The sequence below is a fragment of the Barbus barbus genome (genome assembly GCF_936440315.1).
Source record: "Barbus barbus genome assembly, chromosome: 21".
Taxonomy (NCBI): Eukaryota; Metazoa; Chordata; class Actinopteri; order Cypriniformes; family Cyprinidae; genus Barbus; species Barbus barbus.
The window spans coordinates 19731681-19757633 of NC_136749.1; the positions used below are offsets into that span (position 1 = coordinate 19731681).

At 37.3% G+C, this 25953-nt stretch overlaps 2 protein-coding genes and 1 pseudogene across 6 annotated transcripts; all 3 read left to right on the forward strand.

Annotated features, from left to right (window-relative positions):
* Nucleotides 1-222: 222 nt before the first annotated feature.
* Nucleotides 223-8379, forward strand: mboat7 (membrane bound O-acyltransferase domain containing 7). Of its 3 annotated transcripts, none has more exons than XM_079445970.1 (9): nucleotides 223-360; nucleotides 867-1051; nucleotides 1953-2082; nucleotides 2196-2322; nucleotides 2405-2561; nucleotides 2938-3133; nucleotides 3267-3419; nucleotides 5318-5494; nucleotides 5598-8379. In XM_079445970.1, the coding sequence occupies exons 2-9, from the start codon at nucleotides 976-978 to the stop codon at nucleotides 5983-5985; spliced, it is 1404 nt and encodes a 467-aa protein (XP_079302096.1). In that variant the 5' UTR covers nucleotides 223-360; nucleotides 867-975; the 3' UTR covers nucleotides 5986-8379. The 3 variants fall into 3 exon arrangements, with proteins under 3 accessions (XP_079302096.1, XP_079302097.1, XP_079302098.1); XM_079445971.1 differs by having other exon boundaries at nucleotides 832-1051; nucleotides 5598-8378; XM_079445972.1 differs by having other exon boundaries at nucleotides 242-360; nucleotides 976-1051; nucleotides 5598-7058.
* A 520-nt stretch (nucleotides 8380-8899) lies between these two features.
* Nucleotides 8900-14211, forward strand: LOC306887821 (voltage-gated chloride channel TMC4-like; annotated as a pseudogene). The gene is made up of 10 exons: nucleotides 8900-8942; nucleotides 9619-9793; nucleotides 9941-10084; nucleotides 10294-10468; nucleotides 11618-11983; nucleotides 12065-12248; nucleotides 12336-12466; nucleotides 12592-12747; nucleotides 12940-13018; nucleotides 14035-14211. The product of its transcript is annotated as a voltage-gated chloride channel TMC4-like (transcript).
* An 801-nt stretch (nucleotides 14212-15012) lies between these two features.
* leng1 (leukocyte receptor cluster (LRC) member 1) lies at nucleotides 15013-21426 on the forward strand. Of its 2 annotated transcripts, XM_079444462.1 has the most exons (6): nucleotides 15013-15452; nucleotides 15724-15915; nucleotides 16012-16313; nucleotides 16680-16877; nucleotides 20864-20895; nucleotides 21376-21426. In XM_079444462.1, the coding sequence occupies exons 1-5, from the start codon at nucleotides 15321-15323 to the stop codon at nucleotides 20874-20876; spliced, it is 837 nt and encodes a 278-aa protein (XP_079300588.1). In that variant the 5' UTR covers nucleotides 15013-15320; the 3' UTR covers nucleotides 20877-20895; nucleotides 21376-21426. The 2 variants fall into 2 exon arrangements, with proteins under 2 accessions (XP_079300588.1, XP_079300587.1); XM_079444461.1 differs by lacking the exons at nucleotides 20864-20895; nucleotides 21376-21426 and having other exon boundaries at nucleotides 16680-17337.
* Nucleotides 21427-25953: the final 4527 nt, after the last annotated feature.

A 25953-nucleotide genomic window follows, 5' to 3' on the forward strand; every position in this document is an offset into this window, starting at 1 on the left:
CGGTCCAAAAATGTAAAATAAATAACTCTCACATTGCACGAGCAATTATGCTAAATGATAAGACTTTTATAAAACTATTTTTTACAAGACCATGAAGGTGTTTTGAATAAATTTTTATTGTATACACAAAAAAATTATCATTTGTCTCCTCTTTCCTCTTTTTTTGTTTTGTTTACAATTTCATAATACACGGTAGCGTTTGTTATGAATATCTGGCAACTCATAAGCGATCCATGAACATATGCGGTAGTAGGAAGTGGTGAGGAGACACGCCAGTGCGGGCGGTTAAAGGGTCTGCAGGATGTTTTAATATCCTTAAGAATAAATCGTCTTGATAGCACATCCCCATATATAACTGCTGTAAGTATTGCTCTGGTTATTTCAGAATTATAGGTGGCATATATTATCCATTATCCATCTGCAAGGCCAGTCTATTAGATGCATCTAAAAAAACTGACTATTCAAATGTCATATTTATGATAAACATATATAATATATAAGCATTACCTCAACATCTCATTGTTTAATTTTTAGCAATGTCAAAGATAGTCAAAGATGGGCTGACTGATGTGGGCAGTTTTCCAAAAAGAATAAAGGGATAGTTCACCCGTGAGGTTTTTTCTTCCTTACTGTGGAAGTCAGTGGGGACCAGCAACCGTTTGGTTACCCACATTCTTCAAAATATCTTCTGTATTAAACAGAAGAAAGAAACTCAACTGAAGGTTGAATAAATTAGGGCAGCTTTTCATTTTGGGATGAACTCTTCCTTTAACCCAAGCCACATACAATTTGAATGTTTGGTTGATAATGAAATGTGATCTCTTAAACCAGAGGTTCTCAACTCTTGCCCTCGACCTTTGATCAAGGTTGGCGCTAAACTCTGCTGGAAAGTGGACCTCGGGGACCAGAGTTGACAACCCCTGTATTAAACAAGTGAGACAGTTGTTATACTTTGTTATTGGTGTAAACGGAAAGATGTCACCAGATGAATTAGTCTACCTAGGAATCCTTGCTGCATCAATACCTGTAGGATTCCTCTTCCGCTACCTAAGTAAGTCTGACCATGTTATTCTTCATATTAATGTGTGAAAAATAGGGTGAATACAGGTGAAGCTGCTTAATTTGACATTGACATTGTTTTACTTTTTTTTTTTTTTTAGAATACCTCAGCCTATCACATGATGTTGTTTTGTGACAAAACGTACAGAATATTAAATAAATACTACATCTTGAAATCTAAATTCAAACACGCATAGACCCCACCTAAAAACCCTGTAGATGACAGTTTTTACTGGAAATTATTTATTATTATTCGAGTTAATGGGTCAAAATGTATGGTTGATATGTTGGTCAAATAAATATACAAAATTATAATGAATTTATTGCCTATCCCAATGTACCAGTGATGCCTCATTACTGTATGAATATTAAATGCTGATTGGAGTAGTGAAATAATAATGACAAGGATGATTAAGCTTAAGTTTCCCTGTATTCACCCTTATATAAAGCACAATTAAAGTCAGCATGAAATGAAAATTCACCCTATCCGTTTTAAATGCATGTTCTAAATTATCTTGCAAATGATTCATCCATGTATATGTTTGATTAAAAAAAAACCTTGTAATTTTTAATCAAAATGTCATAACTGGATCTTCCAGTGATGTATACAGGACTTCTCCAATCATTTATTCCACTTAAACACCACCCCAAACTAACCACCATCCTGAAGCAAGCTCACATTCATCTTCCTATATTGTTAAGTGTAATGCCCATGTCTCAAAATCCAGTCAAGAAACTGATGTATGGAACCAAGTTCCCACCCTAATTATTATTTTATTTATTTTATTTTTTGATAATCCATTTATTTTCTGATGTGTCACAATAGAGAAGTATTCAGAATCGTGACTTTAAAATAGCAGCCCTTGATCATTTTCCTGTGTATCATTTCCCAGGTCCTCCAGTCAAGCAGGGGGCAGCATTGCTGTTAGGTTTGATCATCTCAATAGCAACCTGTGGGATCCACACTGTACACTCTCTATGCACAGTGTTAGGAACATGGCTGATTGTAAAGATGAACTGGCGGTTAGTATGAAATGTAGCTGTCAGGGCTTTTTACATTGGATTTGGCATGATTCCCCTGTTTGACTTTTGTCTTGTTTCTATTTATTTATTTATTTTAAAAAATTTTTATTTAGAAGTGCCCCTGCTCTGTCTTTGGGTTGGACGTTTCTGTACCTCCTCTTTTTCCGTCTGGTCACCTGGTTTGGCCTTCCTCAACCAACACCTTTTGCCAATGCTATTCAACTTCTTTTAACTTTGAAGGTACAAGCCAACAAAATTAGACACATTTTCCATGTTTTAAACTCTTGATATGTATTGAATGAGCTTGGTTTTGAATGCGCAGATGGTCAGTTTAGCCAATGAGATTCAAAGTTATCACTTGGAGAAGAAAAAGGAAGTGAGCACCTTCACCAAATCCCCAGTGGTGGGAGGACTTTCCCATGAGCCTTCACTTTATGACGTTATATCATACAGCTACTGCTATGTGGGCATAATGACAGGTATTTAGCATGATTTTTTTATGTTTATTTGAATATGTGGGAATGCTTTTGAGTCTATTCAAATGTTCTGTACTGTTTGTTTTGCATGTATGCTAACATGTCTCTCTCTTTGTTTCTCTCTGCTACTAGTTCAATTATGTGTGAGTCCAATTTCTTTTTATAACTGATTGTTTATTATTTCTCTTCTTTTGCCATGATCTGTCCTCCCAAACTGTGGTTCATTTTTTATTCCAATTTTCCATTTGTTTCCATACCTATGTTCCATCCTATCTTTGCCAATCTGCTTCATGTCTTCATTGATAACTCTTACCATTGTCTTCTCACGTTCCTTCATTTTCCATTCTTTCTCCCACCCACTCTTGTCGGTGTTCTGCAGGTCCCTTCTTCCGTTATCAGACGTATGCAGACTGGTTGCAGCAGTCCAATCCTCTGTCATTGCCGGGTAAAGAGCCCTGCTTGCAGAGGCTGAAGATGGTGCCTGTTTATGGAGCTCTATTCATAGCCGTCAACACCGTCTTTCCCTTGTCCTATGTCCGTGCTGATGACTTCCTGGACCACAGCTATTTTTACAGGTTCCTTTTTCTGGATTGTAATACCATTCCAAACAGAGTCTAAAAATTAAATGCCAAAGGAGATGGTAAAATTAAATGATACATTATCACATTTTGTTATCATATTGAGAGTAATAGTGGTATTATATTTCAGGTTTTTCTACATGGTGGCAATTTTCTTTGTATTCCGGATGCGTTTCTACTCTGCTTGGTGTGGGGCAGAGGCTGGCTGCATTAGTGCAGGTCTAGGCTGTTACCCCCAGGGGGCTCTATCCAAACCTGGTGGAGGGCCAACGGTGAAATATAGGTAGGGTGTTTAACTTTATAGATAGAGTTGTAATGTGCTTTTACAATTTGACTGTAACTTGTAAATCTGATAACATTAAAGTCCACCTACAGATATATTTATACCAGGAAATAACAGTTATGATCTTTTGAAAGAATACAATTGAACTTCGGTTATCCAAGATAAATTTACCTTTACAGTAACAGACTTGAAGCAGGTTCTAATAAAACACAGTGTCAGACGACAGCAGGGTCACAGTTGTGTAGTTTTAAACCACACTTGTCAAGACAAATATAATTATTTGTAAAAGAGTATAGGAGAAATACATGCACAAAAGTATCACTTAATTGCAGTACCAGGAATTTTGTAAATGATTTGGAAATAACTTTTAAGATCACCAAAGCTGCATTTGTTTGTTCAAAAATAAAGTATTAATAACATTTAAAACATTACTCCAGGCTTCAGCGTCACATGATCCTTCAGACATCATTCAAATGTCTGAAGCTCAAAACATATTATCATAGTTGCAAACAGTTTTGCTGGTTATAAATATATGTATTTGTTAAATAGTTTTAATTTACTCTAAATTAAATATCATACTTAATAAATAAAAAGTATTATATGTATTAGTAATATTAGATCTGTGTGGCAGCAGCGTAATATATTGTAAATGCATCAATAAATCCACTACTCTGTGTTCTTTGCTCATCAGTGCAGCCAAATACAGAACCGAAACCGGCAGGTTAAGGGCGGGTAATAGTATAATAAGATCCTCTTTCTACGTCACGGGTGGAGCGAAATCTGTGCGGCTCATTTTTCACAAGCTTGCAAACAAAGGCTTGGCAAAAAATTTTACTGTATTGTTCTTTTTCACATTTTCTGGGTTGGTAGATGGACCCGTTTATCACACTTTTCATGATATGTCACCTTTTAAAAATACTGAAAACCAAAATCAGTCTTTTAATGAATGGCATGACCATTTTCATTTCAGTTAGAAAAAGTCTTGATTTTGAATAAGTTGAATGTGTGTAAGATTAACATTTAGTTGGCATCCAGCAGCCATATCACACTGCAGCCCAAGACCGGTTGCCCACTGAAGCTAAGCAGGGTTGAGCCTGGTCAGTACCTGGATGGGAGACCTCCTGGGAAAAACTAGGTTGCTGTTGGAAGAGGTGTTAGTGAGACCAGCAGGGTGTGCTCAGCCTGTGGTCTGTGTGGGTCCTAACGCCCCAGTGTAGTGACGCGGACACTATACTGTAAAAAGCACCGTCCTTCGGATGAGACGTTAAACCGAGGTCCTGACTCTCTGTGGTCATTAAAAATCCCAGGATGTCCTTCGAAAAAGTGTAGGGGTGTTACCTCAGCATCCTGGCCAAATTTCCCCATTGGCCTCTGACCATCATGGCCTCCTAATCATCCCCATACACTGATTGGCTTCATCACTCTGTCTCCTCTCCACCAATAAGCTGGTGTGTGGTGGGGTTCTGGTGCAATATGGCTGCCGTCGCATCATCCAGGTGGATGCTGCACATTGGTGGTGGTTGAGGAGATTCCCCCCCTTCTATGTAAAGTGTTTTGAGGACCCAGAAAAGCACTGTATAAATGTAATGAATTATTATTATTATTATTATTATTGGTAATCTAAATCTGTAAAAGCAAGGGAAATGAGCATGCACAATTAAATCAAACAGTACAGATAAACTAAAATTAATCTCTTAATATCAGCATTAACTAATATGGTACCAATATATTGTGCACCCCTAGTGTAAATGGTAATCACAATAAAAAAAAGGCCGTATTTCTTAAGTGTGGATCTACAAGACTAGAAGTTTAGCTAGACTATCTACAGAAAATTAGAAGCTCACTTGAAGTTTGATCATGCGGTTGATAATGTTAATGAAATGTTATTTTTGTTTCAGTCCTGATCCAGACACAGCTGTGGAGTATGACTTTAAAACGATCCAGAACATTGACTGTTATAACACAGATTTCTGCGTAAAGGTTCGACATGGCATGCGCTACTGGAATATGACGGTGCAGTGGTGGCTTCACCACTACATCTACCCCAATGCTCCTTTCAGAGCATATGCTCTCAGGTACAAACATGTACATATGACCTTACAGTTGCATTGTGGTGTTATTGACCATCACTAATCTTTAACTTTCTCTTTGTTTTTCGCTCTCTACTTATTATGGCAGGGCTGGATGGACTATGTTAATCAGTGCTTATTGGCATGGCCTCCATGCTGGTTACTACCTCTCTTTTCTCACTATCCCACTGTGTATCGCAGCAGAATTGGCCATGGAGGCATCAGTCAGAGCCCGTCTAGGGCCGACGGGCCAGAAAATCTTCGACTGGATCCACTGGTTCCTCAAGATGAGGGCTTACGACTGCATGTGCATGGGTTTTGTTCTCCTGAAGGCTAGCGACACCATCTACTACTGGAGCTCCATATACTTCATAATTCACATCATCGCTGTTGTTTGTATAGTAGGAGGACAAGTGATGAAAGGAGGTAAAAAGAGAGAGAGAAGGGAACGAGGTGAAGGAGAGAAAGAGGATGTGGTTAGAGAGAAGTCTGAGTGAAACGAATGTGACGAGATGATCATGCTGATAACCGGAGAGTTGGTATGTTTACAAAAAAAAAACATTTCCCAACATGCACTGTAATAGCCATCAACTGCCATTCAAGGTATTTTGCTTTTTAAAACGCAACACAGAAGTGTAATGCATGATGAACCCAAGGACATCAGTCTGTATTTTATTAAAAGTGAAAATAGCTACAAATATTTCCATAATTATGATAATTCTGATGTTATCATTTATTTTATTACATATGTTGAAAAGTGATTCTTTTGTAATCTGATGATAAACAGTGCGACCATATAGATTCATTCTGACCAGGTCAGTATTGTTTCAATTATGTTCTTTATTTACAATTGGAAAGGAGGTTTGTATTTTAATAGTGGTTCTTTGCTCATCAATGACCTTGGGATTCAAATTAATCTCCCACACATACTCATAACTGAATCCATCCATTTAAAAAAAAAACTATTGAATGTTGGACCCATATCACTACTTTGGGCACACATTTGTGGAGAATTACTCTCTCTGTACTGGTGTCTTTAAGGTAATACAACCTTTATGATAAGGTGTATGGATTGTCATTAAAAGTTAGTCTGCCTTGTTTTTCATCCATTCTGATGGATTAAGTATCCATTGATGATGGTAAATGTTTGTGTCATGTAACAATATTATTATTATTCTACAAAGAATGTGAAAGTAGTTGGTAACTTTCTTTTTCACTTTTTCAGAAAGTAGGAGTCAATGTTTCTGCTATTTTGTTTATACGTTTTTTAGCTTGATACCACATGTAAGTGCAGCTTAAAATTATCTATTTAAAATTTTGCACCAATTAACATGTTACAAAGTAAGATCTTCTCAAAAGAGCTCAAAAGTTTTGTTCTAACAAAATCAAATTATAATGAACAGTCCTATTTTAAACCATTCAGTTTATTTTGTCCCCATGCACTGGATGGCAGCGCTGGTGTTTAGTTAATTGAACGGCTCAGATTGTGTCCTGGTTCCTGTAATATCTACCTGATATGTTGTATCTCTGTTTACTCTCTGGAGTATTAAACACAGGATGTGCCACTCCAATCTTTGAGGTTTTGTTTGGAAAAAAATCACATTATTTTAATTAAAATCACAGTGATTTTTTTTTTTTTTTATCCCACCCAAAATTCCTTCTCCTGGTGAAATGGAGTGACATTACATGAAGTGTCATTTAGACATTACATGAAGTGACAGTTTTCATTACCTGTTTTTCCCCTACAGTAATAGCTCACATTCTGCCTTGACTTAAACTACCTTTTAAGAGTTTGGGGATTGTAGATGATTATATTTCTTACATATTTTGGGGAAGTCGTGGCCTAATGGTTAGAGAGTCGGACTTGTAATCCAAAGGTTGCGGGTTCGAGTCTCCGGCCGGCAGGAATTGTAGGTGGGGGAAGTGAATGTCCAGCGCTCTCTCCACCCTCAATACCACGACTGAGGTGCCCTTGAGCAAGGCACCGAACCCCCAACTGCTCCCCGGGCGCTGCAGCATAAAATGGCTGCCCACTGCTCCGGGTGTGTGTTCACGGTGTGTGTGTGTTCACTGCTGTGTGTGTGCACGTTGGATGGGTTAAATGCAGAGCACGAATTCCGAGTATGGGTCACCATACTTGGCTGAATGTCACTTCACTCACTCACTCATATATTTTTTTTCGCAATAAATTATTTTGGTTACACTTTATTTCGATAGTCCACTTTAGACATTCTACTAACTATAAGTAACTTTGTAACTATATGTCGACTACATGCATGTCAACTAATTCTCATTAATTTGCAACTACATGTCTACTAACTCTCATTAGGGTAGGTTTAGGGTTAGTAGAGTAAGTTGACATATACTTATACATATAGTTGACATATACATATAGTTGACATATACATATACTTGCAAGGTTTCTTATAGTCAGCATGTTGTATATTGTGGACCCATCAAAATAAAGTGGTAGAAGATATTAAGCAGACCGTCTAATGCTCTAATGACTGCTAGTTGACATGTAGTTGCAAAGCTACTTACTGTTAGTAGAATAAAAGTCTAAAGTGGACTATCAAAATAAAGTGTTACCATTATTTTTTACAATTTTGAACTCTGGTTTCATAACTTAATTTATTATTTATAAACTTTTCAGTTTTAATTCTCACATGATGCTTCAGAAATCACTCTAATTTCCTGATTTGGTGCTCACAAAAAATGGTGGTCATTTTTATTATCAATGTTGAAAAGTTCTGCTCAATATTATGATACTGTTTTTCAGGATTTTTCTGAGAGATGGAAGTTTTTATTATTTAATTCTCTTGTTTATTAACAGTGTGTGATAATGACAAGATTTGATAGTCTGTTAAAATAAAGACTCATTGGCTCATGCAACAAAAAGGTTATGCCCCTCGTCTCTCTGACAACACTTTTAAGAGGCAATAAAGCACATGGAGACACCGACCAAAGCTCATAACCAGCTTATAACTTTAACTCATAACTTTTTTTAACAAATAAACTTCATTCTTCAATTATTAATCAATACTTAAAACAGTCACAACCAATTTAGTAAATCTGTTATGAGTCCCCGGAGAAAGGAAAAAGCTTTAAAATGTTCACGCATTGTAACTGGACCTCTCAAAATGTTGCAATTGACAAGACGCAATTAATCTGCCTATAGCATGCAGCTAGTGATCAGTCTATCAGGTAATAAGTTCAAGGAAGTGTTTCCAAAGTTTATTTCCATGAGACTCAAAGTCCAGATGACCGAGTCCTGACACCTGTGTTCTTCTCCGTCGGTGGGAATTTGCCAAACTATTGCTATGCACTACTGACAGCTGCTGTTTCTGGATTGTGCTGTTTGTCTTTTAGTTTGTTTTATGTGGAATACGTGTTGATAGTACCTGTTTTCTGATGGAGCTGAGAAAATTCAACAATCAAGTCCATCCACCTCCAGGTGAGACAGTGTGTGTATGGGTGTAACATAAAGTTAATGTGATGCATATGTAAGGTTAGCTAACAGTTAGTCCAGAGTTTGTTTCTTGCTGTAAAATGTACATTTAACACTACAATGAAGTAAGAACTAAACTGTTTGGATTTGATCTAAATAAATTCTGAAAATGCCTTTCCCATAAATTATAAGGTGATTCAACCTTTTTACTTCTAAAGAAATATCATTTTATAAAATGTATTTTTAGTATATTTACCAAAATATTATTTAAAAATGTTAAATCAAATGAAATTGTAAAACACCATATATTTTTATATTATACTGTATAGTGTAAATCTAACAGCATTGCTATGTCCTTAGTTTCACCCATGTTCAGTGTGAAGTCTATGGTGTAAAGTCTATGTTATTTTAGAAGTGTTAAAGAGAACTGGCAGGGATGTGCATATATAGGTCATGGCTATGTATAGAAATGTAGTGCATAGAATATTTTAAGAGCTAATTGGGAAATGCTGCTCCATTTTGTTCTCAGTCCCAGTTTTTAACACAGCCATTACTGTACTTGACTATTATGTCTCCCAGTACAGTTCAGCATCAGATTTATCCCTTCCTTACCATGTATAATTTTAATATACCAATTTTTGTAATTGTGATTGCTTTGAAATACATCTCTGAACATGCACAGACTACCCTAGTCCTCACGGTTCCCAGCATTCACTGAGGTTGCGGACAGTTCCAGCCCAAGACACAAGTGCGGTGCAGTTTGATTGGGCCTCCCCACCTGAAGATGCTGAAGAATCCAACGAACCTCGAAATCTCTGTGAGCTGCCACTGCACATGGGTCTGAAGAAAGCAGTATGGTATACATGCATTATCTTTTTACATAAATTTACCAGGGTCAACTTTTACATTTTTATATCAACAATATTTGGATTGAAGAAAAACAATTCTTTCTGTTCTAACTTCAGCTCCCAAAAGTTTTGCTTGTTTTCGCTGTCTTCTTCCAGGCAGTTGCAGCAGTTGAGAGTTCCAGTTGTTTCTAGCTCTTGGAACATCAAACCAATCACAGACATTTAGCCATTTCTGTGTGGTTGCCAAATACGTTCTCAGCTATTTCGTTCTGTGGAAGAGGGGAATCCAAAAGATAGGAGGTGATGAAAATATTAATTAATTAACAAAAATGAGAAATGTTGCTCTCATTTGCACATACATGTTTTAACGTGTTTTTCCACCTTAAATGATAGGTAAATCAACTGGTTGTCAGAGAAAAGACACCAAGGAACAGCTAAAATATAATCCTAGTGGAGATGAAGACACAAGATCATTAAAACTAAACTTCATCCACTTGTTTTTTTTGTAGGCCACTTTGGTGGAGGAGTCCATACTTCTTGTTCCTGAGATTTCTTGTGATTTTCAACTTCCTGTCCTCCTTGTTAATCGGAGCATTTGTCCTCATTCCCAGCATTGTGTTTCGTTCCATGAACTTAAACTCCACCATCGCTCCCACAGTCAATCTAACCGGTAGGAACACTCTGGTATACAACATAACAAACTTCTCATGCTCGATTGCCTAATTTGCCTCTAAAGAGAACATTGGTTGTCAGATAACAGTATAATAGTATTCAGAAACGCAACAAGACCAGTCTGAGATGTTTATTGCTAGTTCCTTGACAGTATAACTTCACAAAGTTATATTAGATTTAAAAAAAAACAATAAACCCACATGTTGTCATGTTTAAACATTTAGCATTTGTTAGTTCGGTTAATAATTCATTATAATAATTACCGGTAATCCTTTCAAAGTATTACTTTATAAACTGGATGGCTGTTGTGTTTAACTGACTAAATTGGGTCTTTTCTTCCCTGTTCTGATCAGTTTTCGTTATCTAATGCAAGGTTATTTTCTGCAGCAATCCTAATAATTGCTGGGATTCTCCCTAGTTTTCCTAGTGCTATTATGGATTAAATGCCAGAAGCAATGGTTTAAATTTAAAACATTTGTTTCTTATAAACACAAAGCTTATCTCTTGACAATACATTAATTGATGGACTGGAATCATGCCGGTTACTTGTAAATTATTGAGATGTTTTTATCAGATGTTTGGACTCTCAATCTGATGGCATCCATTTACTGCAGAGCATCCATTGATGAGTAAGTGATACGAGTACATTTTTTACAAATTTTCATTTGTGGGTGAACTATTCCTTTAGAGGGAACTACTAGTGCAGTATATTTATTATTTGTGTCTTGTTTTTTCTCTCTCTCTCTCTCTCTCTCTCTCTCTTTCTCTCTCCCACTGTGTCTGTCACCCTTAGGTGGATCTAGAAGAAGAAAGGCTTAAAAAAAAAAGTCTTCCTCCCTGACTTTGTGCCAAACAGTCTCTCTCTACGCCCTCCGTGTTTTCCTTAAACTAGTAGTCTTAATACTCATCGGTGCAACTTTCTATGGTATTGCACAGGCTCTGGTATAACTCAGTTCAACCAGGTTAGCTGAAGTTATATCGCATAATGCCTTGGGCCAGTAAATTCAGATTCATGATTTGTTTAAGTGGAAGTTTTAAGATTATATACAAGTAAGATTAGAAAATAAAGGAAAACTCAGTATTTATTAATTTGGGTGAGGTTCTGATCATCCTGTCTGGCTTTATTTTTCAATAATTAATTCATTAAAATCTCTCTCTCAGTCTATGGAAAAATCTGACTTTACAGGGCTGCTGTTGCAATACTTAACCTCCATGGTCATAACAGCAAGTAATTTTGTGGTGCCGTTACTGTGCGACAAGATTGTATTACTGGAAAAGTATTCTCCCAGTACCACCGTCATCCTGGCCCTGTTGAGGTTCGACCAATACTCACACCCACACAGAATAAAGATATCAGAGAGGATGAAGAGCAGTACTTGTTTATCCTTGGTTAGAGCATCATTGAGAGCTCTTAGCTTGCAGTTTCTATTGTGACTGGACTCTTCTAATGTGTATTCTAATGTGTTGGACTCTTTTTGACTGCCTGATTACCATCGCTACACTTGTCCTGGTAGAATTCCCACGCAGGTCTGTTTACACATTTGTGCATTCGGTCATACATTTCTGTATTGAAAATGTAAGTCTGTAACTTCTTATTGCCATTTTCAGGATTGTGGTTGATCATTGCTCATGTAAACTGACTCAGTGGGTGGGACGGCAGGAGTTTCTAGTTGCCCCGAATGTTCTCGCTCTAGTTTACAGTCAAACGGTGGTTTGGACTGGAGCTCTTTTCTGTCCATTGCTGCCATTCATCAACACCATCAAATTCATACTCTTTTATTGCTGCAAAAAGGTACCATGAACACGTCCCTCTTAGACACACAAATCTAAGTTTACAATTGATTGCAATTTCTCATTTGTTTCTGTTTGCTTGTGTCAGATAACTCTCTTCCAGAATTGCCAACCGGCAACTAGAAACTTCAGATCCACCACCTCCAATTTCTTCTTCCTGTTGGTTCTGCTCTTTGGATGGATGTTGTCCAGCGAGATTCTCCTTTACAGTGTGGCTAAGTCAGTGTGGCCTGTAACGCTTTATGTTGTAGCACATTGATTTTAATAACAGAGAAAGAATATTTGAGTATAATCATGTATATGTCAAGTGTTATGTTGACTTTCTGCATATCTTTTTTTGGTAGGATCCATCCATCTTACGGCTGTGGGCCTTTCCGCATGAACTCAGCAATGTGGGAAGTTGTACCAGGAGCTGTCAAAATGCTAAGCCACACCAGTAAAGAATTCTTATTTTATATCGGCTCCCAGAAATTCTCCATACCACTCTTCATCTTCTCCTGGTCAGTATAAACCTTTCAGTTCAGGATTTCTTATGGTTTCATGTAAAATTTTACTCAATATACAATACTTCTGTAACTGTAATTTGTTTAAAAAAAATTATATTCCTCTAAAGAGTTGCTTAAGAGATAATGTTGCACAAGTAATATATTGCTGCAAGATTTAGACTGATTTTTGATTTTTAATATATACAGTGTGCTCCTGTGCTATATGAGCGCTTTAACGTCTGTCCATGGGAAAAGTGTAGCATTGCTAAAATCTCAGTGTAAACTGGTAAATTCTTAGTTATGAGTAATCCAAATGTATGGATTAGAATGGTTATGCATATTTAAATTGTGTAATTGTATAATATAATAAGATTTAATTACAATAAATTTCCTTAGTATACCTTTTTAAGCACAAAAAATGTGTTTGTGGTCTGAATATTAGATAAATATCACAAAAATGCTAAGATAAAATAATATAACCTTTATAATAAGGGGTGTGATCTATGGAAGCCACTGAATAAAAAATTTAAAAGGTAATTGCGACTTTTTATCTAACAATTCGGACTTTTTTTCTCATAATTGCATTATTTAAACTTGCATTGCGAGTTAAAAAGTCATAATTCTGAGATATAATCTCGCAATTCTGAGAAATAAAGTCAGAAATGCGAGAGAGATAAACTCACAATTCTGACTTTTTTTCTCTCAGGATTACGAGTTTATATCTTGCAATTCTAACTTTTTTTCTCAGAATTGTGATATTGGAACATATCAGGTTTTTTTCCCCCCTCAAAACTGGACTTTAACTCGCAATTGTGAGTTTATATCACGCAATTCTGACTTTATAACTCGCAATTGCAAGTTTATTTCTCACAATTGTGAGAAAAAAAGTTAGAATTGCGAGATATAAACTCGCAATTGCGAGAAACAGCCAAAATTGCGAGTTTTTATCTTGCAATTGTGACTTTATAAATCGTATTTTTTACTTTATAACTCGCAATTGTGAGTTTATATCACGCAATTCTGAGACAAAAAAGTCAGAATTGTGAGTTCATATCTCGCAATTCTGTGGGGAAAAAAATCTGAATTGTTAGATAAAAAGTCAAAATAACCTTTTTTTTCTTTATCTTTTTTTTTATTTTTTTTTTTATTCAGTGGCGGTAACAGGCTTCCATAGTGATCACCTACCTAAACTATGACTTTTTTGTTTCCAATTTATCCTCTGACTGGAACCAATATTAATTCATCCTTAATCCATATTAATCCATCCTTTAATCCATATTTATCTGGGTGTAACTGGAACAGCGTGACAAGCAGTTCCTGGTCAGACAAATTGAAGAGCTGAATGCCACAGTGCAGAAAGAACAACATGAACCACAGCAGCCCCAGAGAGAGACCAAGCCCTTATACCACACAGCAACACAGAAGAATCAACACTACAATTATGCATTTGATCCCGATGAACACCCAAGGCCATATTAAAACTTTAGAGCAGTTTATACTTGAATTCTGAAATTTGTGCACTCCGTTATTTTACAGAAACCAATGATATTTTTTTACAACCAATGATATTTTCACTACCGTTTTTTAATACTTTTACTTAGCAAGGATGCATTAGTTTGATTAAAAGTGACAGTAAAGTACAATGTTACAAAATATTTCTATTTCAGTGTTCTCTATTCATCAGAGAATCCTGAAAAAACATATCACTCTTTCTACAAAAGTATTATTACAAAATTAACTACAAAAGAAGATGTTTCTTGTGCACCAAATCAGCATATCAGAATGCTTTCTGAAGGATCCTTTGACACTCAAGACTGGAATAATGGCTGCTTAAAATTTAGCTTTGCCATAACAGGAATATATTTCATTTTAAAATATGTTAAAATAGAAAACTTATTTTAAATTGTAATAATATTTTACTGTATGATCTAATTAATGCAGATTTGGTGAGCATAAGAGTCTTCTTTCCAAAAAAAAAAGTTCATTTATAAATATATACTTTTTTATGAGTCAGTGTACCTTTTTCTTTTTTACTCAAGTCTTTAACCATGAAAACGGCATTCTTTAAAACATTTTCAAATATGAAGAATTAAAATGCACTATCATCATAAATTGCTGAGCGTTACGTCACTATATATTCAAGTATTCTATAAATTCTGAAAATGATTTCCCTGGCAAACAAAAGGCTTTCGTTGAGTGTTTGTTTTAGCTGCGCCCTCATGTGGTAGCCTACATGTAGCGCGTGGCTATTCAAAGAGTCATAAACATTTTACGCGTGACGTAATCACGCCACGGCAACTTCCTGTGTATGCAAAGCATTCTTTCTGTGCCATCGAGTCGGTATATTTTTTTTTCGAAAGCTGTTCTTTTGTGAACATTCAGAATGGAATAAACGGATCTAATTTACACAGGGATTCAGTGGCGAGTTTGAATTTTGCTGCGTAAGTTAGTGTTTTGACGAGACGGTTTGTTTTGAGCCATAAACTAAGCTGTTGCCTTATTTAATGGACCTTGTTTGAGGTTTGGCAAACTTGCTACGAGACTAGAACTACATTTGTCTGTTTCACCGTTCTCTTAAGTATTACATAATGAACATTTTGCCTAAAAAAAGCTGGCATGTGCGCAATAAGGACAACATTGCGCGCGTGCGCCGCGACGAGGCTCAAGCAGCAGAGGAGCAACGCGAGATTCAGCGGCGAGTGGAACGCGCAGAGCAAGAGGTAACCATAACAACCCAGCATCCTTCCACAGTTTCTAGGTTAATTTACTACATTCCCATCCCCTCCTGCACTCAGTGACCCCGGCATGAGTCCTCTCAGAATTACTTTAAAATAAATAAAATGTGTATTTTGGCAATCGTTGTTTGTTTGGCATGTATCTTAAAAATAATGCATGCATAAATGCTAAGATGTCATCTAAATTTTATCTTATTGCTTGAATTTGACCTGAATGTTGGTTTCTGATCTTTCCATCTATCCCATAATCCCTCAGGCTCGAACTGAGTATTTGAGAAAGAAAGCTCAAGCAGCCCTTCAGCAGACAGAGAAATGGACAGAGGATGGAGAGACAGCGGAGACAAGCCGAGGAGCCAGAGAGATCGAGCACTTAAATCTGTTTCCTCTAGAGGACTCATCTGAAAAGAAAGGAAATGCAGAATACCTCAAAGAGAAGAAGGAAGAGAAGGTGTGACAAAAAAAGACTAAACATTCTTACTTACAATATTAAGAGTTGGCGTTACTTTTTATACTGCACATTTTTTTTTCCGATATTTTATTTTAGGAGAAGCAGGAGCGTGCTATTGGTCTTTTAGTGTCTTTAGGTCCCGCTCCTGGAACAGAAGCAACTCCCTGGTACCTGAAAGGTGGAAAAGAAAAAGAAGAAGATAGAGACAAGAAAGAGAAAGGCAAAAACAAGCCAAGAACCATAACTGAAGAGGAGAGAGAAAAGAAAGACAGGAAGCTGAAAGACAGTTTGGATCCTCTTAAAGAAATGAAGAAAGCACTGGCAGTGAAGAACAGGAAGGAGAAAAAGCATAAGAAGAAGGAGAAGAAAGACAGAGGAGAGAAGAGGAGTGGAGAGAGGTGTGAAATACATTTTCTATTTCTGTCAACACCAATAAATCATCTTGTCTGGCTACACAACAATGTAGTCATACTAAATGCAAACCTTTTGAACAGTAGTATGTACGCGTTTAGAATTAGTGTGTTTTTGCTTTCAAATATCTTCCTGATGTCATGTTTAAAGAACTTTTCTTCTGTTGTGTTATAATGCAGTCTGTAATTACAAACAAATACAAAAGTGTTACGTAAATTAGACTCTGAGAATTGTTTCCCTTGCAAACAGGTTCACGTATGCATGAGTAAATGCCCACTGCAGTAGTAACTTGTTTGTTGAGTCCATTTGTCAGCTTTTTCATCCTAAAATTATTTCTTTTCCTCTCATGACAGTTCAGTTGAGAGGTTACGGGCTGAACGGCTGCAGAGAGAAGCGGAGGAGAGGAAAAGGACACAGGCTTTACTGGATCAGAGGAGCGGAGGCGGGAAAGAAAAAGAGCACGATCGAGAGATGGGGGATAGAGACAGACCATACAACAGCGCCTACTTTCCTGAATTGGCACGGAAAAGGCAAAGGAGAGACCGAGATCAGTATGGCTTTTATTAGCTTATAAAGGCATTGATTCAATAAGTCTAGAAACTGCAGAACTGTTTTGTGGTCAGACGAGAAATTAGCCACGTGCAAAGTGTGAAGACTGATAGCTACCTACAAGCCATCGATCTGGCCTCTGCAACACTTTTATTGGCGTCTGATGACTTAGAAAAAAATGGACAAACAAGAAAACCTCCTTTTTGTTTGTGCTCACAGCAAAGGAGTGATTAAGTTGTAAAAATGTCATCTTATGATTTGTAGGGTCTGCATCAGAGTTGTTTTCCTGAACAATTCATAGGTATCAGCATTACAATGTGGACAAGCCATTATTGTGAGACTAAGAACATTTTGTCTTTGCTGGTGATATTGGAGTCCATAAAATGTTTTGTTCTTGTCATGTCTAAATTAGTGCTGTCAAATGATTAATAGCATCTAAAATAAAAGTTTTGTTTACACGGTATTTGTGTGTACTTTGTATATTTATTATGTATATAAAAATACATATGCATGCATATATTTAAGAAAAATTTTATGTTTATATATTAAATATATTGATATATAATATAAATTATATGAATATAAATATATACATGTAAATATTTTCAAAGCATATGCTGTATGTGTGTGTATTTATATATACATAATAAATATACACAGTACACACACATATATTATGTAAACGAAAACTTTTATTTTGGATGCGATTAATCGTTTGACAGCACTGTCTTACTGTAATAATCTAAAGGTAAGATCATAATATACATGATTCCGAATAGGACATTGCAGAATCACACACAAGTTCTTAATATTAAATGAAGATTTGCTGATATGCTCTTCATGCCAGAGTCCAGTATCCTTTGAACATATTCTATTAAATTGCACTAATTTCTCTTAGGAAATTATATTACTCTGCAGAACACTAACAACCCTGAATTCATTTTAGAGTTTTTATCTAAAACAAACGGGATGTAATTTTTAAAAATTGCTCTTTTATATTATGTCAGCTTGTTACTTGCCATGAAAATAGCCAGGGACGCTAGCATGGCATTAAATCACCAACCAACCCTGATGTAAAGCGTTGACATTTTTTGATGATGTTGTTTTTACGTAGCAGTTAGGTTTATCCGAGATAGATTATACCACAATAATATATTTTTGCCAAAAAATGGCATAGCATTCTCTTTAAACAGTTGTACAGAAAATGCATGTCACAGAAAATGTGTGCAGACTCAGTACCGTATTTCACAGAAAACAAAGCAGAATATACTTTTTTTATTATTTTTTGTGTGCAATATGCATCAGACAGGCTCATACTGTGGAAATGCCATGTAAAGCAGCCACTAGAAATACTCCTTATGCCTCTATTCTTTATCCTTTGTGGTTAATAATATCAAGTGCAATTATTAATTAGTTTTAGAGTTTTCACTCTAAGCAAATATGTTTTTGTGTGAATAAAAACAAATGCTAGGAGGATGACATTATAAAATTAGTTGGTATTTAAACCATTAATTGGTATTTAAAGACATCTTTCTGCTGAAAAATATTGGCCTTTTCCAGACACAGAGATTTGCATGTCATTAACTTGAAGGCCACAAAGAATTTCAATGGCATGCTCCATGCACCTGTCCTCCCAAACGGATCATGTCACCGCTCCGTGGAGGTGGTCCGATTTAGGGGGATTTTGATGCAATGATACCCAAAGCCACGACACGGGGGCGTTGATGTTCTCTCCAGTCTAATAAACAAACGCTTTTGTTGGCCAGCAGCAGGTACCTGAGCGAAGGGCATCGCGTAATTGTTCTACCTACAAAAATCGCCGCGAGGCGCACGCAGTTCCACAGAGATCATAATAGCGCAAACTCGGTCGCGTCTGACGTAGAGGGGCTTCTTGGAAGAAAACCTAGCTGGACCACTCACATGATACTGACACTCCATATAGGATCGGATATAGAGCCAATAGAATGACTTCACTGGTGTTTTCTGCTCGTTTTCGACCGATGGGACGCGATGAGGACGGAATAGTAACAGCGCGCTGGTGAGGATGCGGTTCGCGGTATTAGGCTGACACAAAAGAGCGTTCACACCGTGTTTAATTGTGGATTAAACGAGGGCATCCGCCTTGCACAACAAGGAGACGTTCTTTATTAGCGGGGAGCCAGACGCGCGGCGGGGAACGTTGACAGCGTCGCTTGGATGGTGGTGCCGTGGACCGCGCGACTATGTCACTACAGTGCTGGGTGATTGTTCTGGTGGGGCTGATGTCGTACTTCAACCCGGAGAGAGCTCTGGGAGCCCCGCAGAAGGAAGGTGAGCGTGTCGTTCAGATGGCATGATGTTATTGATGCGCTCGAGGGGGGGAGGAGGCGATGAGACGCTGTATAAATAAGGATAATGTGACAGTCTGATGAAAATATTTTACATTTCTGGACCTGGGTTGGGGGCTGACTCGTGTGTTATTTCATAATTGAATCATATCTATTATACCTAAATTTAATATTATGCGTCGTTATATTGAGGCCAGGCATCCTGCGCTGATGATAATAAAGGTATGCTGGTGCGCATGTATGATTCTTCATTGTGGGCCTGCAAAACAGCTCTCCTCTGTGTAATTTTACCTATGGGCCTGAGGTAGTGCATGTTTTACATAACGCGATTTTCCCTGAATCATCATATGCCACTGTTTTGGCAGAATCGCATCATCTGCGGCTTATAATTATGTCTAATGTTTTATTCCGCGCGTTATTTTAGCAGTATCATGAACACAAATGTGCCAACAGGCCGGCGTGTTTATTTGTGTGCTCGTATGCAATGTGTGTAACCATATGGTCAAAGAAGGGAACTGCGCACAGGTCCGTGTCTGCCAATGTCTGGCCACTGTTCCTCGAACAATAAAAGGTTATCAGATGATTAATAACCCTTCATGTATTCACACAGCTACCTGCTCATTAGTCTATATATTTACACAGTTCAGGTGGACGAATTCCACGGGTGATTCTCGAATGCAAAACCCGTGTCTATTGTTAATTGCAAGCGTGGCATTTGGGGTAGGCTAATGATTTTTAATATGCATTTACGCGATTTTTTTTTGTCATGAGTTACTAGCCTGTGCATTGATCCTTAGCGACACAAGTATGGTTCGAGTGTTCTGCCATCATGTGATATTTAGAAATTATAAAGCTTTACGATATTCTCCATTAAACGAGAAACAAGGTAGGCTTCTGATATTCTGACTTGTGAGATACTATATAAATTATTTTTTATTTGTAAATAATAATAATGACAATGTATCATGTAATGTTATATGATAATAACTGTGATAATATTAATTATTATTAATAATATTAATAATGTTTATTGTTGTTGCTGTTAATAATAACTACTTTATCGTTGAGAAAAGGTGTAATAATATTTAGGTTTCTGTTATTTTCCTGAAAAATGTCATCTATAAACTTAAAATTTGCACAGCCTCAAATGACCTGCACCGTTTTCACACAACAGACCTTAATAACTGCTTAGTGACTCCTTTTAAACAGCCTTTCCCAGCTTCAGCTGACCTTGCTGTCAGTCCTAATGTGTCCAAAAATGTCTTTGTGGTGCCTGTGCTATTTTAGGAAAACCATGGTCCATTGCCTGTAAAAGTTACATTACTTTTTGCAAATGATTAAGAAATATAGTAAAATCTGTTTCTCATCACAGTTTTAAAGAATTTCATTATTTTTTTCCTCACTATTTTCAGTGGTATTCTCAGTTCAAACATTTTATTATATGATATTTTTTATTTTTTTGACGTAGTAAAAGGGAGCAGGTAAAAGGGAGGTGTAGAGTCTCTAGCAATGGCATGTGCACTGACATTGATGAATAAACAATGAGGTTTCAAATCAGTTGAATACATTTTAGTTTAGTGGATATTCAGTTTAGCATCTTAATCACAATGCCAAAGGTATTTAACCTCCTTGCCCTCCTCCCCACCTTCTCTTCTCCACAGATGGCTGTCCTAAAACAAACGGCCAAATTGAGGTACAAAATCAAGTATGGTACCTTTCCTTCTGACCCAGCAACCCTGCAGATTCAAGAATCTTTTTCAATAATCCAGTCCCTTCCCTTAAAAAAGGCCTTTTCCCCCAAACAAAACTCCAAATACCTTCCCTTCTTCTTCAATAGTGATGAGTACAAGAAATGTCTTGTATGATGACTCTCTGGTTTCTCTCCTTTGCTTCCCTTAAACCTTAAATCTCAAACCCCTCCCTAAACCCAATCTAAAGGTGATCTATTCTGAGTTCCTCTGCTTTTCTCTGTACTTTCACCCTTTGTGCAATGAAAACACTTCATTGGATTCCTGTGCTATGTTCTGAATGTAACGCTGCCCTTTTCAAATTCTCCCTGCTAGGAATATATACAAGTTCTCTCTCTCTCTCTCTATATATATATATATGGATCAATCCCTTAGAATTTGTAAGGCTGGATATGTAAAACTCTACTCTCTTTTTTTCCCCTCAGTCTCTCTGTCCCGGGACGGCTCTCTCTCACCTCCCCCTTATGTGATTATTCTCATCTCCTGCTCCGGGCTGGTCTCTTTTGTTCTTTTGCTTCTCACCTGCCTTTGCTGTAAGAGAGGAGGCGTGGGATTCAATGTAAGTCTCTTTGGTGTGTTTTATACATGTGGGTTTATGTGTATTTTGCATAACGTGGGTGTTACTGATATGAATCAGCATGAAACGTGTTTTCTTGTTCATCTGATGGTGGTTAAATATATTTTTTTATATATTCCCACCTCCACCTTTCTCTTTTAGGAGTTTGATAATGCCGAAGGGGAAGAATGCTCTGGGGCTTCCAGCCCTGTTCCTGAGGACAGTTTGTCCTCCTGTCCATCTCTACCAGAGGTTTACACTCTTCCACTGCGGGATAAGAACTTCCCCACTCTTCCGAATGGCACAGGTAAACCCATTTACTAAAGGCAATATGCACATCTTGCTCCATGACATGTTCATAAGTGACAAGTAAACTAAATGTATAGATATACACACAGATATATAACTCAGTCCTATTAAATCCTACAGACAGCTCCCAGTGTTTCCGAAGGCACACTCTCAACTACCTGCAAGAGATTGGAAATGGCTGGTTTGGGAAGGTAGACACATTTAAATGAAAAGATTTTTATTCTCTGGAACAGCTTGAATTGTAACTAACACTAATGGAAACCAAAAGTGCCTAAGAAAAGTGAAAGGTGTAGTATTATAATTTTATGTAGAAAATGTTTACATTTGATCTATTTTATATAGGCTGTTTCGTGCAACCACAAAACTATAAGGAAGTAATTATTGTGTTTTTTTTTTAATGGATATGCACTTGAAACTTTTGAGGCTTCTGAATCAGTGTCATAGTCTAAATATCTGTGAAACTGATCATTCTACACAAGCAAGTATTGAATCTTTGAGCTTAAACAAGTAAAATATGGCATTTCAGGCCATGGTCTCATTTTCAGCCGCTTAAAGATCACTCTTTCTTCCTTGATGACCATCTATAATTACATTGACCTGAATTTGTAGTCTAACATCTTGGTTGTCCTGGTCTGTATGTCCTCACTGCACTTATTTTTTTTAGCTCCATTCTACACACTTTCTCTTTATTTTCCTCTTTTTTTATTTTTATTTGTACAGATATGGTGTAGAAAAGATTTTTTTGCTGTAACTGTTTGATCTGTCCCTGGTAGGTAATCCTGGCTGAAGTGCTGTGTGACTGCAGCTCCTATCAGGCTGTGGTGAAGGAGCTGAGGGTCAGTGCTAGTCCTCTGGAACAGAGGAAGTTCTTGGCAGAGTCCGAGCCATACAGGTCAGACAAACTGGGCTGCTCTGGCTGGCATTATGTCTTGCTGATTGTTGTTTTTCCTAGTTAGTCCATGTATTTTTTATTTTTTTTATTATACTAGTGGAAATTTCTGCTGCTTTTTATTGAGGCTATTATTTCCCACTTATCTAACACTCAAATTGCTCATGCAAGCAATGAAATACCTTTTTTTGTGCTCGTTTATTTGCATTACGATTGCTTGTGATGGCTAGGAAGGTTTCATTTGAACACTGGACATATACATACACACATGATTTGTGTAGGTCCAGATGGGCCCAGGAATGCTAAAAAAAACAAACATTACAGATCTATTTATTAGACCAAAGTTTTAGTTTAATTACATTTGCTCTCTCCCGTTCTCTTCTCCCTCTCACCCTGTATAATGTATGTTTACAGCTAATCTTTATTGATTTGTTTCTCTCATCTCACAGAAGTCTTCAGCATCCAAATATTCTGCAGTGTTTGGGACAATGCAGTGAGAGTGTTCCTTTCCTCCTGGTCATGGAGTTTTGTCAACTGGTGAGAACCCAAATTTGGGAATTGAGACCAATTTTAGACAAACGTTTGGAGAGAAAACAATTAAAGCCTTTGATGTCTCTCATTTTTTTTTTTTTTCTTTTTTTTTTTTTAGGCATTTGATCCTATTTTCTGTATTAAATAATTTTCTGGATTTCTTTTTTTGTGTGTGTGTGTATGTGTCTGTATCTACAGGGTGACCTGAAGAGGTATTTAAGAGCTCAGAGGAAGTCTGATGGGATGACCCCTGACCTGTTAAGCAGAGATCTCTTGACCTTACAACGAATGGCATATGAGATCACCTCAGGTCTCTTGCATCTCCATGAGAACAATTACATTCACAGGTAAGACTGATGAAATCTTTAACTTTAAGTGTTCAGGATCATGTGAATGACACAGACAAAGCATTTGTGAAACTGGAGGGAAATCAAAAACGATGATACTGTTCTCTAATTGTCTGTTCTCCAGTGATTTGGCACTAAGGAACTGCCTCCTCACTTCAGATCTTACTGTTCGGATCGGAGACTATGGCCTCTCGCACAATCAATATAAGGTACTTAAACAATTACTAAACAGCATTCCACTTCAAATAGACTTTATAGAATAGGACCTCAATCAATCAGTATTTTAAGATTTTTAGCATGGAAGGCTTTTTTGTGCTAACCATAGAAGGTGATTTGTTAGTATTCAAAACAAATATTTTGAATTGCATAATCAGTATATTAATGCATGTATATAAATGGTGTTAGAGCAGCTTAGCCTTTTTTTTTTCTTTTTTTTATTTTGATAATGTTGTTTTTACACAAACAGGAGGATTACTATCTAACCCCAGAAAAACTGTGGATACCTCTCCGCTGGATTGCCCCTGAACTTCTGGAGGAGTTTCGCGGGAATCTGATTGTCACTGATCAAACCAAAACCAGCAATGTGTGGTATGAAAAATTATAGATAAATGGATTTAAATGGAATTTAAATGTTGAGTCCAATAATAGCACAGAAAAATAACAATAATGGAGTCCTTAGTTTTTTTTATTATAAAAACAAACCATTTTAGGGACTTCAATAATACCATATAATACAATATTCTTTGACTTTAATAATACTGTATAATATTTTGACTTTATATTCCGAAGTATCAGCTTGCTCAATTTTCAGATTTTTATCCCAGTCTATCGGTTGTACTTGGTTTTTCCTAAACTTCAACCAATTTTTCCCTTTATATTACAACTGACAGGTCTCTGGGTGTTGTAATATGGGAACTGTTTGAATTTGGGGCTCAGCCGCACAGACACCTGAGCGATGAAGAGGTTCTCACCTTTGTGATCAGGGAACGACAGATCACTTTGGCTCAACCTCGCCTCAAACTCGCTCATGCAGACTATTGGTCAGTAATTTTAATACATTTAAATAGATGAAGCTGTATCTGCATATAGATGAGGATACAGAATTCAGATTCACCTACAAAATGTTTAACACTTACAGAAATTAATAGTACTCATGAAATCCCATTCCTATTTCAAAACTAACATAAAAATTATTTTTTCCTTAAAAATCAATTAATCTTGAGTGTATTTTGTCTTACTGCCCTGTTAATAAAATGAGGCAAAAATGAAACAGGATTTTTAATATAAAAAAGTGAAAATGTAGTATATAATGTTACATACTAATATGTGAACCCTATTTTTGTATATTTCATTAGGTACGAGGTCATGCAGTCCTGCTGGCTACCTCCATCCCAGCGGCCAACGGTCAACAAAGTCTTCCTCCTTCTATCCTCTCTCCTTGCTGCAGAACAAGGAAGCCGGAGGAGTGCTAGAAGAGATGAAGATGAGGAGGATTATGAGGAAGACAGTGGAGAAGGAAGGAGAGGAGGGAGTGACGAGTCATTTGAAAGACAATGGGATGCCCTCCGGTCCCCAGCTTTTCAGTCAGCTGCACACAAACTTCTGAGAGAGAGAGAGTATGGGAGGGAGGATGGCTGCCTCAGAGAACATGGAAACTCATTTCCCCTTTTGGACGCTGTAGACAATATGATCACTCCTACATCTGAGCTAGATGACATCCTTACTGTAACAGAGACCAGCAAAGGGTTAAACTTTGAATACTTCTGGGAAAAGGCCCATGGCAGGAGAGGGTACAAACCACTTCCTCCACCTCAGCCAATACCAACACCCAATTCTGGCCACAGGCAGACCTTGGACACACCCACCGTCGTCCCCGTGATCAGTGCCCGCAGCCCTTCACTGGCCAGTGAGTATTACATTCGCCTGGAAGAGCATACTCCCCAGGATAAGTCCCCTAGTCTTGGAAAAGGCCGATCATTAAAAAAAAGTTCAATGTGTCCTGGAGATCTGGAGCTGGTCGAGCTTCAAACAGGGACTACTGGAAAAGACAGACCAGCTTTCAGTCAACAAGATGGCTTTGCGAGAGGCACCTCTCAGACGGTCAGATCCAGTGAGGTAAAGGTTAGGGTTCCAAACACTGGCTTGGTTGAGTTTAGTAAAGAGAGCTGTAACCGAGTGACGGATTATGCTGTTATAGACATTGGAGAAGCAAAACAAAAGTCCCTTAGTCCTCAAGCGCCCATTCTCCCGCCTAAACCTCGTTCAATGTCCATGTCCTCTGGCAGCCATCTACACTCACGTCCCCTGCCTGCTCCTCCCCTAGGTTACGCAAGAACATACGGGTTAGACATTTACCCTGGATCCTCATTCC

What these genes read in the sequence shown, in the direction of transcription:
- mboat7 (XM_079445970.1), top strand. Translation starts at nt 976, where the DNA reads ATGTCACCAGATGAATTAGTCTACCTAGGAATCCTTGCTGCATCAATA. An exon ending in ATTCCTCTTCCGCTACCTAA is followed by an intron (nt 1,052 to 1,952) that starts GTAAGTCTGACC and finishes ATCATTTCCCAG; the next exon opens with GTCCTCCAGTCAAGCAGGGG. An exon ending in ATTGTAAAGATGAACTGGCG is followed by an intron (nt 2,083 to 2,195) that starts GTTAGTATGAAA and finishes ATTTTTATTTAG; the next exon opens with AAGTGCCCCTGCTCTGTCTT.
- leng1 (XM_079444461.1), top strand. Translation starts at nt 15,321, where the DNA reads ATGAACATTTTGCCTAAAAAAAGCTGGCATGTGCGCAATAAGGACAAC. An exon ending in TGGAACGCGCAGAGCAAGAG is followed by an intron (nt 15,453 to 15,723) that starts GTAACCATAACA and finishes ATAATCCCTCAG; the next exon opens with GCTCGAACTGAGTATTTGAG. An exon ending in GAGAAGAGGAGTGGAGAGAG is followed by an intron (nt 16,314 to 16,679) that starts GTGTGAAATACA and finishes CTCTCATGACAG; the next exon opens with TTCAGTTGAGAGGTTACGGG.